Below are 18549 nucleotides of genomic sequence, written 5' to 3' on the forward strand. Positions count from 1 at the left end.
GAGACATTGTTGACATTACAGCTGCTCGAGCATGGAGAAGATGGAGGATAGCATACAACCAAACACAACTCATTGTGGGCAGAAACTATGGCAATGTGGGACTGTCAGTCAGTGTATGTGGGCGGGGCTTAAACAATGTGACATCACACTGCTTTGAGAATCAAAAGCGCATGCTTAATGAGGTTTGGTTTAATGGGGATTAAAAAAAATGGAGTGGGTGGATTTTTATTATTGTAGGGTGGTTGTGTTCACACACTGCCAACAGACATTTATGTCCAAATGCCATTTAAAAGTGGATTTTGCACAATAGGTGCACTTTAACACATAGGAATAGGGGTTCGTTCATTTCCCTAACCACATCAGTAATAGTGATGCTTGCCTCAGCAAACACCATTAAAAAGAAGGGAAAGAGTAAAATAAAAGCTTCAGTTCTGAGAGAATAGCTGACAGAGAGGAATTTCGTATAATCTTTTACGAGCGATCAATAAACAACCACTGCAGTTTTTTCTTTTTTTTTCTTGAGACTGCACAGATGTTCTTTTCCAGTATTTTTCTATCGAGAGATCTTCTCTCTGCCTTTATCTTTCTGTCCGTTGGAAGCTATTTCCCTCATCTCCTCCCTAGGGTGCTGTGTTTGTGTTTGAGTACGGCTCTATGTGCCCTGCAGGTGTTGCCTCTGTTGTGTCGGACCGGTGACACGCTTCCCTTTGTTCCCCAAACAAGCCGCAACAGTCGAAGTCGCAGATCCAAGACCTTGAAAAATGGCTTCAATCATTTGAGAGCCGGTGTGCGGTTGACAGTTCACTAAATTAGACTCCGGTGGCCACCGAGATAAATCACCGTGAGGGACTAAAGACGTCCTTTTGCATACTTTTTCACAACTCCAGAGGTCTGGGCCCATCGATTGCTAGTATAGAAAGCCACACAGTGCTTAAGATTTAAATAATGCAGATTGGGCAGGAAAAGGGAAATGCAGGCAGAAAATAAAGAGCTACGTCCTCTGTTCTCCAAAAATAAGAGTTAGCCATGTGTAATGTGCCTTTCATGGGGCTGTTGAATCATTTCAGGGCTGTTTTCTTATGTGTTTAATATGAGGCTTAGTCACTGACAGTCTCCAGGAGCTGTAAATGGTACACAGAACTCTCCACAAGTTAATATGAAGGAGCTGAGGGTTGTGGTCCTCACTGCTGACCTTTATTATGAGTGATATGAGATATTGCTGATGTTTCTACCCAAGTTTTCTCTCAGTGTGAACAAGGTGTAGTTCAAATCATTTCATGTTGCCTTTGTAGACCAAGTAAATTAACCTTTACTGGTCATTTTTGGGGGGGGGAACCAAGACAAATTTCAAAGTGCAGAACTGTGGCCTAGCAGTTAGCACACCATTTTGCTATGTTTATATTGATTATTTGATTAAATCAAATGGAGAACAATCAATCTTTCATCAAATGCATTATTTCTAGGAAAGTATAATTAGCTGACAATATAATAAAATGAAGCTGCTCACACATAAAGAAACTCATAGTTCACAATGCATTCTGGTTTTGGTCCTATAGCCAGACATTTCTCTAAGCTAATGAGTGTTACAATACAGCCATATCTTGCCTGTGTAATTACCTTTTCTCTCTACTCAAGACTGAAAACAGCTATAGAATGTAATTAAGTGGAATTGACAAATTGAAGTGCTCAGTGTTAGAATGAGCACAAAAACAGCTTACACCAAAACAAGAAGCGTACAGAAACTATGTTTCCTGTACGAAGCAAGTATGTTTGACCTTTAATGTCACGTGCGATGTAATGGGTCACAGTTTCCATCGTGGTCATTTCACATCTAATACAACACATCATTCTGCATTTGAGTGTGTGAATGTATTTTTGACCTGTCCTTAGGGGTCTCTCCTTAAATCTGACATACAGCCACACACACAAATGCACGTTACACACTGCTAAACCTTCCGGACTCCAGCGGTCCTCTGCCACTCCGTGTAATCAAGACGAATCATCTGCTTGATTTTTATAAAGAGAATGACCTTCTACTACCGCCAGAAGCATGAGAGGCATGAGAGAGACAGAACAGGAGGGTTTCAGGAGTCAACGGCCCCCTCAGGTTCCCTTATGTTAACAGTCAGTCATTTGGTGCAGATATAGTGTTCATCTGCACAGGATGCTTTATATTCACAGCTCGCTGCCCTGCTTAAAATAATCAAAAGCTTAATTGGAAAAAAGGGACAGATATAATTAATATCTCAAAGTAAGAATGATGAGAGGAAAAGGGCTCGTGACTGAATTGAAGTTTCTTTAAAAACACATTGAAAGAAGTCATCTCTGACTCACTCTTTTAGCATTAGGGTGTATTTTTCTTCTTATTTGATATGCTAATTTTTTACTTTCTTTGATTGAAATGCTTTAGAGTTTGATGGTTAGCACAAACACAAGCAAAGTAGTTTTAAACTACATTTTAAATCGATTAAAAATGGAAAAGAAGGCAGTGACTGTAATTTAAAAATTAGGGAATCTAATGAAAAAATGTATTATTTTATTAACTACAGTAGTTGTACTAATTATAATATAAAATATAATTAAAAAAATTATTTGTTTGACAACCCAGCGCTAGTTAATTATTGGATACAACACATGCTGGGTTACATTGACATTTTATACATTACCCATTTGCTGGGTTGGTAAAAATGACCCAGCAGCTGAGTTACACAAAGAAACAACCCAGCATTTGGGTTTTAAAAAAAAATAACCCAGCATTTTTAGAGTTCAGAAAAACTACTCAGCACCTGGGTAAAATTATTTAAAAAATAACCCAATAAAATGACCCAACAAGTTAAACCCAGCATTTGGGTTAAATAAAACAGCCCAGCATTTTATAAGTGCAGACAACTACCCACCACCCGGGTAAAAATATTTAAATTAACCCAATAAAATTACCCAACAACAAAAAAAAAAAAAAAAAAAAAAAAAACAGCATTTTAGAGTGCAGAAAAACTACCCAGCACTTGGCTAAAAATATTAAAAATAACTAAATAAAAAGACCCAACATGTTGAACCCAGCATTTGGGTTTTAAAAAATAACCCAGCATTTTTTAAAATGCAGAAAAACTACCTAGCGTTTAGGTAAAAACAAACAAACAAAGCAAAAAAAACCAATATGACCCAGCAAGCTGAACCCAGCGTTTTGGTTAAAAAAAAAAACAGCATATTTACAGTTCAGCAAAACTACCCTGTGCCTGGGTAAAAATATAAAAAATAACTAAATAAAATGACCCAAAAAGGCTAAACCCAGCATTTTTTAGAGTGCAGAAAAACTACCCAGCACTTGGGTAAAAAATTTACAAATAACCCAATACAATGACCCAACAAGTTCAACCCAGCAGTAAAATAAATAACCCTACATTTTTTGAGTGCAGGAAAAACACTATACTTTGTATTATATCAACTTTTCATCAAGTTACAAAAAACTAGTTAACGCTAATGTGAGGGTGTTAGTGTTAACTATGGTTATCTTTGAGAGGGATGGTAAATTTGACATTGTTCTCTCTTCTGACTGCCGATATCAGTCTCTCTCAATTTTTTTCCTTTGATTGAAAGTCCTGAAAACAATATAGTGTAGTTTTTATTTTTGCTATTTGAGCAAATGGGAATGAAAAAAATATATTTGTAGTACTCTCCCATTCACAGCTCTTGGATTTTACCCAACTATGAAGACTTCTGCTATGAGAAACCTGGAAATGCGATAAACGTCCATAAAATGACCCAGCAAGTTGAACCGAGCATTTGGGTTTTAAAAAATATAAACCAGACTTTTTAGAGTGCAGAAAAACTATCCAACACTTGGGTAAAAATATTAAAAACAACCCAATAAAATTACCCAACAAGTTGAACCCAGCATTTGGAATTAAAAACAAAACAAAACATTTTTTAGAGTGTAGAAAAACTAGCCAGCACCTAGATAAAAATATTAAAAATAACCTAATACAATTACCCAACAAGTTGAAACCAGCATTTGGATTTAAAAAAAAAACACAGCATTTTAGAGTGCAGAAAAACTACCCAACACCTAGGTATAAATATATATATATATATATTATTATTATTATGCAAGTAGTGAATGTGACAATGCTTACATGTACCAAAAACAGAATCCCTTAGACATATAACACATATAACAAAAAAAGAGAAAAGAAATAATAATAATAATAATAATAATAATAACTAAAGAATGTGACAATATTTATGTGGGAATATTTAAATGTGCCAGATATAATTTCAATTGGACAAACAAACATATACACTAACAGCCAACATTACAAGTCCATTCAGATAAATCCTGTGTGTATATTCATGAGTCTGTGATCCTGTGTGTATGTGTAAGATTGATTTCATTTAGATTTGGAAAAATATTAAAAAATAACCTAATTAAATTACTTTAGAGTGTGTGAATTTGAGTATTAGATTTACAAATGAATAAATGCTGAAAGTCCACAGGTGAAGTTCATAGGATGAAAGAACATTTCCTTTTATTCTGTTTGTTTAGATATTCTTGACAATGTCACAAAGCCTTGTTTGGGTTGAACATGAGTATTAGACAGCACGGTTAATTATACTTCCTATGTGCTTAAAACTCAGTTAATATTTCAATCATGTAATAAATTTACAGTAATCAATACTGTTTTTATGTTGCGTCCATCTGAGCGTCTGGTCAAATCTCGACGCTCCCTTAGCGGCGCTGCCTTATTAAATATCCCATAATGCACCACGTCGCTGTCATGGCTGCTCACTGATGACACTTACAGCACATGGGCAGAAATCAAACACATCACAGTGAGCACACGAACCTTCCACATCTCACATTCACAGCCAGAGCAGGTCTTGAGCGACGTGACGCGTGTTTCATTTCTCTAGTGAGGGTTGACGAGGAGGAGGATGATGATGCTGCAGTTCGAGGCGGCGGTTCTGGGCGGATTGAGTCCGGACTGGAAACAGAGCGGCTTCAGCACCGCAGGTAAGAGACAGCGGCAGATCTGGAATGATGTGGTTTTGAATGATGATGGCTGGTGTTGATAGTTTCGTCCAGATGTGGATATAACAAAACTGCTTTGGATCTGCTCGGTTATTGTGGCGAATGTGTTGCGTGCTGGTTGGTTTGCTGGACGCAGCAGGTAACGTTACACACTCTCACGTGGTTTAAATGTGCCGCATGTGTGTTGAAATCTCCGCGCCGCACCGACGCACGGGACTGTGTCCAGACAGGCGTGAGTTTCCGCTGACTGTGAACTGAGCGGCTTTTGACAGCGTGACTTCTGTATTTGTGTATTGACTGCATGGAGGGACAGTGTGGGCAGCTTTAGCGCATCGGACATCAGCACTCATGAGGACAGACGCGTGTATATCCTGTTGATGTTGAGGTGAGAGAAGATGCGCTGTTATTTACCTCACAGTTTTAGAACAAAGCCGGGCAGCACCTGCCTACCTTGCATTTACACACTACTGTGCTTGTGTTATTTTTAGTGGGCGTTACACAGGACGCGTTAATGACAACTAGAAGGAGTGCAAAACATTTAAGATGTTTTTTAATGTATGTTATTATAATACCGGTACTGAATTAGTGTCGTGATTGAATGTGTCATGTTTAAAGTGATTGTTCTTGCTAGCGGTAACGTTACTAACCTACTGTTACGGACGGAACACCGTACTGAATACTCTGACAGTGTTTCTTGTCCACTATTCAGCGGCACTGTAACACCGCTACAGGTTCTACGGCGCGAAACATACAGCAAACATGCATGTAGTCCAAATCTCTCACGCATGACTCTAAGTACTGGCTTTTTATTGATTCAAAATCATGTTCGTGCAGTTCGAATACGAACGGATGACTCCGAGTCGATTCTGAATTCCAAAAACATACGATGTGACAATTCTAGACTAATTCCTGATCTAGAGTCTTAAGAGCCGATTCTTTTATTGATTCAATCAAATTCATTTAGATTCCATGCAGATATTTCTTTTAGCCGCCTCGTTTTAGTGAATCAAATGTAGTCCGTTTTCTGTACAACAGACTTGTTGAGAGCCGATTATTTTAGTGAATCAAGCAAATACAGTTCAGTCCGGTGCCCGAACAAGTTTTATCCGATTCTTTTTAGTGAATCAAAATACAGCCGTGCCATTGTTATTCAATTCCTGCACATAAAAGAGCCGATTATTTTAATGAATTGTTTGGTCCTGAACAAGTACATTTTTATCTGATTCTTTTTAGTGAATTAAAATGCAGCGCTGCTAATGTTCTCTGATTCATGCACAGAAAAGAGCTGAATATTTTAGTGAATCAAGCAAATAGTTTAGTTTGGTGCCTGAACAAATAACTCTTTTACCTGATTCTTTTTAATGAATCAAAATAGTCTTGTCGAAGTTCTCCAATTCTTGCACATAAAAGACAATTATTTTAGTAAATCAGGCGAATATAGTTTAGTTTGGTGCCCAAACCAGTTTTATCCGACTCTTTTTAGTGAATCAAAATACAGTCATGACAATGTTATTCAGTTCCTGCACAAAAAAGAGCTGATTATTTAAATTAATCAAGCAAATACTGTTTAGTTCGGTCCCTGGACAAGTAAATTTTTATCTGATTTTTTTTTATTATTATTATTTTTTTTTTTAGTGAATTAAATTACAGCACTGCCAATGTTGTCCAACTCCTGCACAAAAAAAAGAGCCGATTATTTTGGTGAATCAAGTGAATACAGTTTAGTTCGTTACCCGAACAAGTTTTATCCAATTCTTTTTAGTGAATCAAAATGTAGCGCTGCCAATGTTATTCAATTCCTGCACATAAAAAAGCCGATTATTGTAGTGAATCAAGCGAATACAGTTTAGTTTAGTGCCCAAACAAGCAACTCATTTATCCAATTCTTTTTAGTCAATCAAAATACAGAGCTGCCAACGTGATCCAATTCCAGCACAAAAAAAAAGAGCCGATTATTTTAGTGAATCAAACAAATACAGTTTATTTTGGTGCCCGAACAAGTGTTATCCGATTCTTTTTAGTGAATCAAAATACAGCCTTGCCTATGTTATTCAATTCCTGCACAAAAGAGAGCCCATTATTTTAATGATTTAAGCAAATACTGTTTAGTTCAGTCCCTAAAGGAGTACTTTTTTTTTTTTTTTTTTTAATCCGATTCTTTTTAGTGAAACAAAATACAGAGCTGCCAATGTTATCCAATTCCTGGACAAAAAAGAGCCGATTATTTTAGTGAATCAAGTGAATACAGTTTAGTTCGGTGCCCGAACAAGTTTTATCCGATACTTTTTAGTGAATCAAAATACAGAGCTGCCAATGTTATCCAATTCCTGCACAAAAAAAAGAGCTGATTATTTTAGTGAATCAAGCGAATACAGTTTCGTTTGGTGCTCAAACAAGTAAGTCTTTCATCCGATTCTTTTTAGTGAATCAAAATACAGTGTTGCCAATGTTCTCCAATTCCTGCACAAAAAAAGGGCTGATTATTTTAGTGAATACAGTTTAGTTCGGGGCCCGAACACGTTTTATCCAATACTTTTTAGTGAATCTAAATACAGCGCTGCCAATGTCATCCAACTACTGCACAAAAAAAGAGCCGAATATTTTAGTGAATCAAGCGAATACAGTTTAGTTAGGTGACCGAGCAAATAACACAAATATCTGATTGTTTTTGGTGAATCAAAATACAATGCTGCCAATGTTATCCGATTCCTGCACATTCTTTTAGTGAATTAAACAAATACCGTGTAGTTTGGTAACCGAACAAACTACTCTTTTAGCTGGTTCTTTTTAGGAAATCAAATAAAGCACGGTAAATGTAGTCTGATTACTAAAGAAGAGAATCTTTAGAGTCACTTCTTTTAGCGAATCTAACAAATACAGTATAGTTCGGTTCCCGAACAAATGACTCTTATGAGTCGTATTATAAGGAATCAAAATACAGCACGTTTTTTGAACAAATTACACTGATTCTTTTACGCTGACCGCAGACAAAGAGTCACAAAGAGTCTGATTTCTAAATGAATTACTCAAATGAACTGGTAAAACCAGAGCAGTTGTTGCTGAATTGATCTGAGTGACTTACTGAACTGCAAACTAGTCATGATGCCTGACTGGAAACTCGAACTTGTTGGCTCGTAAAAAGTATTTAATCTAGGCTACTGCTTTTGAATGCAAGTCTTTAAAACATAACACTGATGCTGATCGGCCAAAATCACATGCAGAGGTAACGCAAACCGCGTCCTTGTGTGAACGCCCCCATTAGGCTGTATTATAGGATTTCATTATTGCTTTATTGCTTGCCTCTCATTTCATACATTACAAATCTCCCCCATCTCTCTGTCAGGTTAATGTGCTGTTAGTGGTGTGACAAATAGCTGTGCATTTTGCTTATTGTAACTGTTCATTTGTATACATCCCACAGTGCATTTCATTCCTCCCATGTGTCCCTCGCTCTCATGAACATCAACCTCAGTAGTGATTAATGTGTAATTCACAGGATAGCGTCTGAGATGTGTCGATCTGATCTTCAGTAAAGCTATTTCAGTCCGTCCTCATTCAGTCACATTTATTCACGCCGGTTTCTCCTCAGAAGAGATCAACGACTGAGAGAAGTGGCTGGAAGCGAAGTGTTCTTCTAGAAATAGTGCAGCTTTCTTCACTCGTATCGGAGGTGGCACCATTTTGTATTTGTAAAGCGTTACACGTAATCCAAGATCTAAACTGAATTCGAGGCAGTTCATAATTCTGTAATCGAATGAGATTCACTTTAATTCAGTGTAGCTGTCCATAATCTACTCATGGGCTTATTATAGTGGAGGATAAAACTAAAATAAGTATTTGCTTTTGACCTTTTATAGCACAGACTTTTTGTGGTGAATGTTTCTGCAAATATGCCATGAAGCAACTGCGAGTTTGGTATAAATAAACAGTTTTTCTGAGGGAGAGTCATTTTTGTTATGCTTTTTCAGGCCGGTGCTTTGTGTAGAATGAACTATTTAATTTCACGGTTCGCACATTTCATGGAGGCGTACTGCTGCTCCTCTCCTTTTTGTTTATGGTTTTCCTCTTTTTGCTCTAGTATGCAAGTGAGGGAGCAAATGGCTGAAACTGAATTTGACCTTGATCTGGAGGAGATGATGGTTGAAAGTGAATGTCTGTTTTATTTGTGTAGTAGACATGGGGTTTGTTTACTCGTTTGTGAGTAGATGGATGTCAATGTTTGTAATATGATGTACTCATAACAAATTAGCAGAAATAAATTAATTATATAAAATAATAATCATATGTGATGTGTCATGCAGGGATATTTATAAGAATGTCTGCTCTAATAATAGTTAATATGAAGGAATTTTCTGTATTGATTTCACAGGTGTTGTACATGTATTTTGAATTATGCATTGCATTGTGTTTTACGGTTGAAGTAAATGTCTCTAAAATGAACAAATTATGATCCAGCAGAAAAATTGCCTGTACCTTTTTAAGTGTTTTTTTTTTTTTTAAATATCCTTTTACTGGTTTTCACTGTAAATTATAAAGTAGTTCATCGTTTTTACTTTTAAAGTCCATATATTTGACAGTAATTTACAGAAAAATTACAAAATACAATGTTAAACCATTTAAAGGTTTCACTTTATAGTATATGGCAAGTAAACTAGTGCCTTTTTTTCCTGGATTTTTCTTTTTTTCTAGACTCTGTTTTAATGGTTAAATTAAATTTTATTAATCAAAAAGCATATCTAATTAATTGAAATCATGGAATTTACACAATTTAACAGCAATTTATTAACCAGTTAAGAAAAAATATGTTTTAAGGCATTTTTTTTCTTATATTTTAGTTTGAGTTTTATTTTGACCAAATTCAGTTTTTTTTTGTACTTTTCTGTGTTCCATTTTCCATTTTAATGGTTTTTTTCAGTTTTAATCAATAAAACTCTATATAATTTATTTAAAAAAAAAAAACTTTAATAAATAAATAAAAAAAAACTAGAATCTAAAATCATATTGTGATATCTTGAATACTTCGAGTTATAGGCACACAAACTTTGGAAAAAGAATATTTATTGCACTCAGACAGGTATGTTCAATGCAGTTATCTTGACCGAAGGAAACGAGATATATCTCTAGTTTCAATTTTTTGTTCTTCACACGTTCCTCTTTAAAAGAAAAGAAGTCTCATATTTTTGCAAATTGACCCACATTTGGTTTTTAACCACTGAAAATGTGTACAATTTACCCCTAGAGCCATTTTGAAATTCCAGTATCTCTGGAATCAAACCATACAGGACCTTAAAAATGAAGATGGAAAGTTTGCAATGGTAAGACGCAATATCTAAAAGGGCATTAGGATATCTTTAATTTTTTTTTTAATTGCATACAAACTTTGGAGTAAAAACTTGAAAAGTGCTGTTTTCCCATTTTTGAGTGGTCACCATTGGCACATAATGTAACAAAGATTGCTAAAGTCAACAGATTTTACTAATAGAGCTACTATTAGTAATGCTGCCACAATTGTGAAATCATTTTTGGCTTAAAATTCCAGGTGAAATTTGCCATTTTGACCCCCTCTACAATATAGTGGGTTACACATTAAGTATTCATCAATGACATTTAGTATTTTGGCTTACATCACTATACATGTCTATCTATCTTCAGAAAAAAAAAAAAAAAAATTAGCAAAATCAAAAATTTGAGCCGGGGACCTCTGGTTAGTTGAGTAAAAAGATATAGTCTTAAATAAAAACACATAAGACTGCATAATACCATCAAAAGTGACACCATAACCAATCACAACTTTAAAAATTACGATCCTTTGTGACACATTTGTGTGTAAAGCTGTTAGTTTCAGTCTGAAATAGTCAAATCTCATCACACAATTGTATTTTTGTGATCAATCATTCCTGTAACTTCATGTGTTCCCTGCAGTCTAGAAGCCAGTATTATATTGTAAACCTCTTCACACACGTACTGTACACTTAATGCTCATAGTTGAGTTCTTATTAAAGAGCTTGAGAACAGAGTGTTCTGCTCTCCTTTCAGTTTTAAAATATGACAATGAGCTGAGAATCGTGTTCCTCTCTGAGGCACTGGCACTTGAGAAATTTGTGCTAAAAGTGGCTTTCGGGAACAAGCTATATACGTGTTGTTTGAATATAAGTCGTCAGCTACTCTCCCCTTGTGTGTTTAGATGGAGGGTCGTTGCTGCAGTTGGTGTGTGAGGGAGATTTCGAGGCCGTGCTCTTCAGCTCTGCGGTGCAGGGGCTGCTGGGAGGTGCTCCAGAAGAGGATGACAGTATTGAAGCCTATCTGGAAAGACAGGTGCTGTCTTACCTGAGCAATGCCACTGAAGACCAGAGGAGCGACAGGTAAGGATTTAGAACATATGACGGCTGGCTTTTTGTTTTAAACTGTACTTGCATAAATAACACAGAATGTGTAACTGTGTTGTTTTGTACTATAAAACTCTGAACTTCACCATAATGAGAAATAGCACTGTGCTCTTAAATGCTGAGGGCACATACATATTCTGTTTAAAATGTGTATTTTATGTGAGTTAATTCAATTCATTAGAATCTACATGCAAATGAGGACAAATTTAATTAGTGAAACTGTAATACTATTAATTTAAATTACACTACTGCCTAAAGATGTCCTCAATTAGATGCACTCATTGTGGCTGTTAAATTACAGGAGGTTTGGTCTTTTATTGCAGTAGATTTACAGTTAAATAGCGCTGTTTAAATCAGTTTTCTTCTATGGTGTGAAATGACTTCTTTATTGTGATTAATGATTTTTATTTGTCCTGCCTACTATAATTGGCTATGAATTATTTAGGAGTTCAGGATGTCCCACCACTGAGATTTTTTTTTTTTTTTTTTTTTTTTTTTTTTTAGTCTGTTTACTGTAAATATACAGTTTCTGTGGAAGGTTAGGTCTATTGATGGGTGATTTGTTAAATTCTTTTGTTGCATTGATGGAATTTGTATCATATCAGTCATTTATACAATTTGAAAGTGCCTTTAAACATGCTAAATAAGATATTGCTAGATTTGTTAGTTTGCATTCAAAACTTTTATGAAAATAGCTATTTGTGACCCTGGGCCGAAAGACCATTCATAAGTAGTGCAGGTATATCTGTAGCAATAGCCAAAAATACATTGGGTCAAAATTATTTTTTCTTTTATGCCAAAAATCATTAGGATGTTAAGTAAAGATTATGTTCCATGAAGATACTTTGTAAATTTTCCACTGTATATATCAATTTTTGATTAGTAATATGCATTGCTAAAACTCCATTTGGACAACTTTAAAGGTGATTTTTCTTAATATTAGATTATTAGATTTTTTTTTTTTTTTTTTGCACCCTCAGATTCCTAGTTGTGTCTCAGCCAAATATTGTCCTATCCTAACAAAGGACAAGGATCTTGTATGTATACCTGTAACCAACTGAATTGTAAATTCTTGCACTTGGCAAATGTAAACAGCCTACATTTATGCTAATTAACTACATTACTTGACAGAATTAGACAGACCACTTATATTTTGTCTTTTATTGTTTTTATTTAACTGATTTGAGAAGTTGTTTTTCACACTTAGTATACAGTTTTATGCGAAAGTTTGTGAACCTCTTGCAGAATCTGTGAAAATGTGAATAATTTTAACAAAATAAGAGAGATCATACAAAATGCATGTTATTTTTTTTATTTAGTGTCCTGAGTAAGCTATTTAACAATAGATGTTTACATATAGTCCACAAGACCAAAAAATGGCTGGAATTATTCAAATAATCCCCTTCAAAAGGGGATTATTATTTTTTTTGGATTATTTTTTTTTGTGATGGTTGTTCACGAGTCCCTTGTTTGTTCTGAACAGTTAAACTGAGCACTGTTCTTCTGAAAAATCCTCCAGGTCCTTCAGATTCTTGAGTTTTCCAGCATCTTTTGCATATTTGAACCCTTTCCAACAATGAGTGTATGGTTTTGAGATCCATCTTTTCACAATGAGGACAATTGAGGGGCTATTAAAAAGGTTTAACACAACTATTAAAAAGGGTCAAACATTCACTGATGCTCCAGAAGGAGAAATAATGCATTAAGAGTCAGGGGGTGAAAACTTTTGAATTTGAATCATGCAAGTATCTTCTGTTGCTTCCAAAGGGTTGTACTAAATGGGGAAAAAAATATTTTAACAGAATAAGAAAAAATTGGACACATTCATCCTGTTCAAAAGTTTTCACCCCCGACTCTTAATGCATCGTGTTTTCTGCTGGAGCATCAGTGAGTGTTTGAACCTTTTTTAATAGTTGTGTTTGAGTCCCTCAGTTGTCCTCAGTGTGAAAAGATGGATCTCAAAACCATACAATCACTGCTCTAAAGGGTTCAAATATGCAAAAGATGCTGGAAAACTGGAGAATCTGCAGGACCTGGATGATTTTTCTGAAGAACAGTGCTCAGTTTAACTATTCAGAACAAACAAGGGACTCATGAACAACCATCACAAAACAAAAAAAACAGTCGTAGATCATCCAGGAAACTACAAACGGTATTTGGAACCAAGGGTTATTTCAGGTTATTTTCATTTTCATGTCAGGGTTATTTTAATAATTTCAGCTATTTTTGTTATGTAAACATCTTTTATGTAAAATATCTTACTCAGGACAGTACTAAATAAAAAAACATGCATTTTCTATGATCTCTCTTATTTTGTTAAAATTATTCACATTTTCACAAATTCTCCAAACTTTCACATAAAACTGTATTTGGATTAGTAACCAAAAAACAGCAACAAAACAATTCTGTTGTTCATTCATCTTTAAAATTTGTATAATGTTAATTCATTTCTCATGCAGAACACAATATATAAAGAAAATCAATGGGATCCAGTGGTGTTTGTTGTATTATAGACAAAAACACACTGTGACTTTTTTTAAATATCATCTTTTGTCTTTCATGAAAGAAAGTCCTAAAGATGACCGAATGTTCATTCACACAGAGCAAGAAACACAAAACTAGAACGCTTCCATTATAATCAAGGAAGCTGACTGCGCTGTAAGTGCATTGTGTAGCGCTACGCAAGGACTTTTAGTGGTTGATGGTGGCTTCAGCTGAGTGTAGCGTTTTATTGTGTTGAGAATGAATAAAACCATACAGAAGGGTTCAAACACTGTCCCCCTCCTTTCAGCCATAAATTATTAATTTTCGATAAGCCCACTTTAACATCCTTTCTCTCCAGAGAAAGAACGAGTCGAGGAAAGGAGGGTTGCGCCGCGCTCCTCCGCCGTGCCTCTCTTCTTATCTCTCCTCGGCTCGATCACGCTCCCTCTCGCTTTATTTTTCTTTCCATACAGCCTCTCTCATTGTGGCTACTGTGAGAGAGGCAGAAAGTAGCTGTAGATGAGTGAAGTGGCTTGAATAATGAGTGATGCTTTCTGTTGAGAGATTAGATGCAGGTAGATTGATGTTTGCGTGCTGTTGAATGCAAGCGCGATGTGTGTCATTTGGTTTTTTTCCTTTTTCTTTTTGTCCTCACCTGCTTTTTCTGTTGCATTCATGTGTGTTCTCATTTATCCATCATGTATTATTTTAAAGGGACTAAAATATACAATGAGATTCATGACTCGCAACCGTTTCTCTCCTGTGAGAATACATCAGCGCTGTAGATTGTGAATGCGTGTGGATGTGTGTGCATGTAAATACGTCCTTTCTCAATGGCATCTAGGGACTGACTCCACCGTAGAGCAGAATTACAATCTCAGGTCTTTGATTTCAGCAGGCAGCATGTTGCTGCCACCAGATTCATTCTTTCAGGTCTGTACATTTGGAGTCCAAAGCCACAAAAGTGTGATGTTTTCAAAAAATAAACATTTACCTGATGGATCTTGTGGTGGTAGTCAACGTCTGGGTATTTCCACTGAATAAATCTAGTGGCTGTAATGAGATCGGCTCACAAACATGCATGTTTCTGAACTTGATCTCTTATTTGCTGTAGAGAAACTGCTCTGCTGGCGTTGGCAGTTGGATGTCTGAACCTTTTCGCTCAGAGTAATTGGACTGGGCCGCCCGTTGAGCTCCACATCTCGGATTTTCTGCCTGAAGCCTTGCTACAGAAATTCTCACAGGTATAGTACCATGATGCAATTGTGACTACACACACGACTATTGTCGTCATTGTCTTTAATGATTGTCTGAAAATATTTGACACGTTATGCGTGTGTGTGTGTGTGTATACACGTATATCACGGGCGTTTCCGCTGAGTGTCGTCTCAAAATATTGGATAAGAAACAAAAAATAGTAGTGCAAAAATAAAATGGCAGCAATATTATAAAATATAACATTAAATTTTGTGATTACCAGGGTTGAAGCACTTTAAGCACATAAGGAAAAAGACATTACATATTATTTAGCAAGCCTGTAACCACCTAAATCAGTTATTACAAAAACATTTTTGTCAAATCCAGGGGATTTGCCATAGGAATATGATGTTTTTATAACATTTATAACTGTTATAGTGTCAGCTGTGGTCCGATCTCACTGAAACTTTGCATGCTTGTTTAGAATCACATGTCGTATGTGCTCAGCGGGTTTCGTGAAGTTTTGAGTTTTCGTTTAGGCTTTATAGGCTTTTGGGTATATTTGTACAGGCACTTTTCTAAAGGAACCCATTATAGCTTCCCAAAGAGTACGTTTCAACAAGTTTTTGATAATTATTGACCTAGAGAGTCCACAGAATTGCACTGCTGTTTTTTTTTGGGGGTTTTTTTTTTTTTTTTTTTCCAGACTGAGTGAAAACCTAGGACTAGTTTGCAAAAGTAGTTTTTTCACATCTTCTTTTGGTTGACAGCAGTGGTTCTAGAGGCAAAGTTGTCCGGAACGAGGAAGTCTATCATACGATACGAATGTTGCATGTATGCACAAAAAACTGCGCAATGTGCAATCGTTTACACCTTTAAAAAAAATGCTAATACTCCCCTCCAGTGGCCGATTCCTCTCAGATTTCTCACAGACCTTTGGGGCTGTGAGTCAAACAGGCCCACCAAATTTGATTCCAATCACCCTCCATTAACCTTGTCTAACAGGTGCTCAAACTTCATCGGCCAATAGTGGCCATGTTTTTTTTGAGATGCGCAAATGTCCCCATAGACACTTGTGGCACTTTGGACCAAGACTGCACAGTGATTTTCATGTTGATGGGACAAATGGTTGCATAGTTATAGCTGTTTTTGTTTTTTGTTTTTTCCATCTTATAAGCACCACTTCCCACCCCCAGAGAATCTTACTGCACTGGTTTGGTTCAGATCGAGCCAAAAATCTAGTTCGCAAAAGTGAGCTTTGGAAATATCAGAAAATTTCGCCAAGCTCACGATTGAATGCCTTCTGTCTGGCATGAGCCAATGATTCCAACCACATAAGACACTTGAGCCTGCGACTGACGGTGTAAGAGTTATGAGTGATTTTTGTACTTTCCATTGCTGTAGCGCCCCCATCAGGCTGATTTGGGGTGAGCCTCAGTCACATTGTAGGCGGTGTAAGTACTACCATCCCTCCAAGTTTCAAGTCTCTACGACTTGCGGTTCGGGCTGCACGATCGGTTTTACGTGGAAATCGCTCATCCGTGACCATTCTAACAACTACAGTCAGGTTTCAGCTCTAGAACCCCAAAAAAGTGTATAAATCATTTGTTTTTCAAAAGAAACATTGTCCAACAGGGGCACCAGCAGGTAAAGTTACAGAAGGAGTCCACGTCTCTCTCGCCTATGAGCCCCAATTTTAACAGACCCCCTAAAGCATGCAGTGAGTTTGATGGGGGGTAATTGAGAATGAATGAGGAAAGTCAAGTGAGAGGGGGCAATGCCTCCATCAAGATATGATTGGATATCACTGGTAATGATCAGCTGTGATTGGTTCATGGGGTAAATCCCACCTCTTGTGTTCATGTGTGTTTGCAAGTCCGTCTGAAAGAACTATATAATGGCTATGGCTATATAATATTGACTGAACCCTTTGGATTAAGCATTTTTTTGTTAATATCAGCACGTTTTTAATGAGTGAAAAAACCCAACTAAATGCTCATGTGAAATCATGTGATATGTGTGTAGGATGTATGTGTGTGTGATGGATGGAATGGAAGGAGATGGCGATTCCAGGCAGGTCAGTGCTCTGGATAATGAGTGTGTCGAGGGCTGCAGGGTTGCTAATGAAACCTCTTAGGGCCCCTAATTATGCAGAGGTGAAGAGATTCTTCTCCCTAATGCCCCACGGAGGCCTTGTGGATCCCTGGAGAGGCACTGTATGTGTGTGTGTGTGTAACACTTTCTGCTGTCTCACACCTTTCTAAAGCTGCTGATTTATCAGCCTTGTCTTAGAGAGCACAGACCCTCTAAATTAGACTGAGAGCAGCACACATGGAGAGAGATGGATGGACTGAAGGCACTTACCATCAGTAAGGCCTGAATATAAAACTCATAAAATGAATTTAATAAATATAACAAAAATAGGGCCTGAAACTCATCGTATGAAGTCGTATTTATTCTATTAATTTTTATAATGAAATGGTTTAATATGAATTTAAAGGAATAGTTCACCCAAAAATGAAAATTCTGTCATTAATTACTCACCATCATGTCGTTCCAAACCTGTAAAACGTTTGTTCATCTTCGGAACACAAATTAAGATGTTTTTGATGAGATCCAAGAGCTTTTTGACCCTGCATAGACAGCAATGAAACTACCGTGATTAAGGCCCAGAAGGGTAGTAAGGAAATCGTTTAAAATAGTCCATGTGACATCAGTGGTTCAACCATGTTATGAAGCTATGAAAATACTTTGTGTGTGCAGAGAAAACAAAAATAACGACTTTATTCAACAGTTTCTTCTCTTCTGTCTCAATCTTCGACGTATGTTCACTAGAGTAGCTTGACGTGTGCCTTTTGAGAATTTGTGCATTTGTGACCTTGTTACTAAAATGTGATTAAATGCAATCAAAATCTCATATTTGTCATTTTATAATGCTAAACTTAAATATAGTTAATATTATACAAATTTAGTGTTAAAACTACAGAATTCGTAAAAAGTTTGCAAAGTAATGCAGTAAAAAAAAACATGTCACTTAAACTGCCTATTTTAAGACTGCCTAATTTAGCTTTTTTTTATAAACTTATTTTCCATGTATGCATTTCATGAATTTTAATACTTTTTATTTGATTTTTAGGAAAAATGTTAAAAACTACAAGATGTCTCTAATTCTGTGAGAAGTTTTAATTTTCTCTAACCTTGTTTCGTTTCTCTCTCTCTCTTGTAATCTCTCTCTGCCTTTTCCTGTTTATCTCGCACATATATACATACGCACACACATACGCACACACATACACACACAGCCTGCAGCCCTGAACACGGCTGTGTTGTCCAGTCTTCAGCTGGATGGAGAGTCTGTCTACAGTCTAGTGTCCAACCCCCTCCTGCTGCTGCTGACCAGAGTCATATTCGTCAACTGTGGCGCCAAACTGGAGACCCTTCAGGTGAGATACA

At 36.4% G+C, this 18549-nt stretch overlaps 1 protein-coding gene across 1 annotated transcript in view; it reads left to right on the forward strand.

Annotated features, from left to right (window-relative positions):
• The first annotated feature begins 4748 nt into the window (after positions 1 to 4748).
• The window catches only part of ttc27 (tetratricopeptide repeat domain 27), a 111005-nt gene continuing 97204 nt past the window's right edge, over positions 4749 to 18549 (forward strand). The window contains exons 1-5 of the mRNA XM_051133935.1: positions 4749 to 4830; positions 4912 to 5011; positions 11214 to 11391; positions 15014 to 15143; positions 18399 to 18539. Coding sequence (XP_050989892.1) covers positions 4933 to 5011; positions 11214 to 11391; positions 15014 to 15143; positions 18399 to 18539 — 528 coding nt within the window. The 5' untranslated portion in view covers positions 4749 to 4830; positions 4912 to 4932. The remainder of the gene's footprint in view (positions 4831 to 4911; positions 5012 to 11213; positions 11392 to 15013; positions 15144 to 18398; positions 18540 to 18549) is intronic.

This window comes from Labeo rohita, chromosome 17 (assembly GCF_022985175.1).
Source record: "Labeo rohita strain BAU-BD-2019 chromosome 17, IGBB_LRoh.1.0, whole genome shotgun sequence".
Classification (NCBI taxonomy): domain Eukaryota; kingdom Metazoa; phylum Chordata; class Actinopteri; order Cypriniformes; family Cyprinidae; genus Labeo; species Labeo rohita.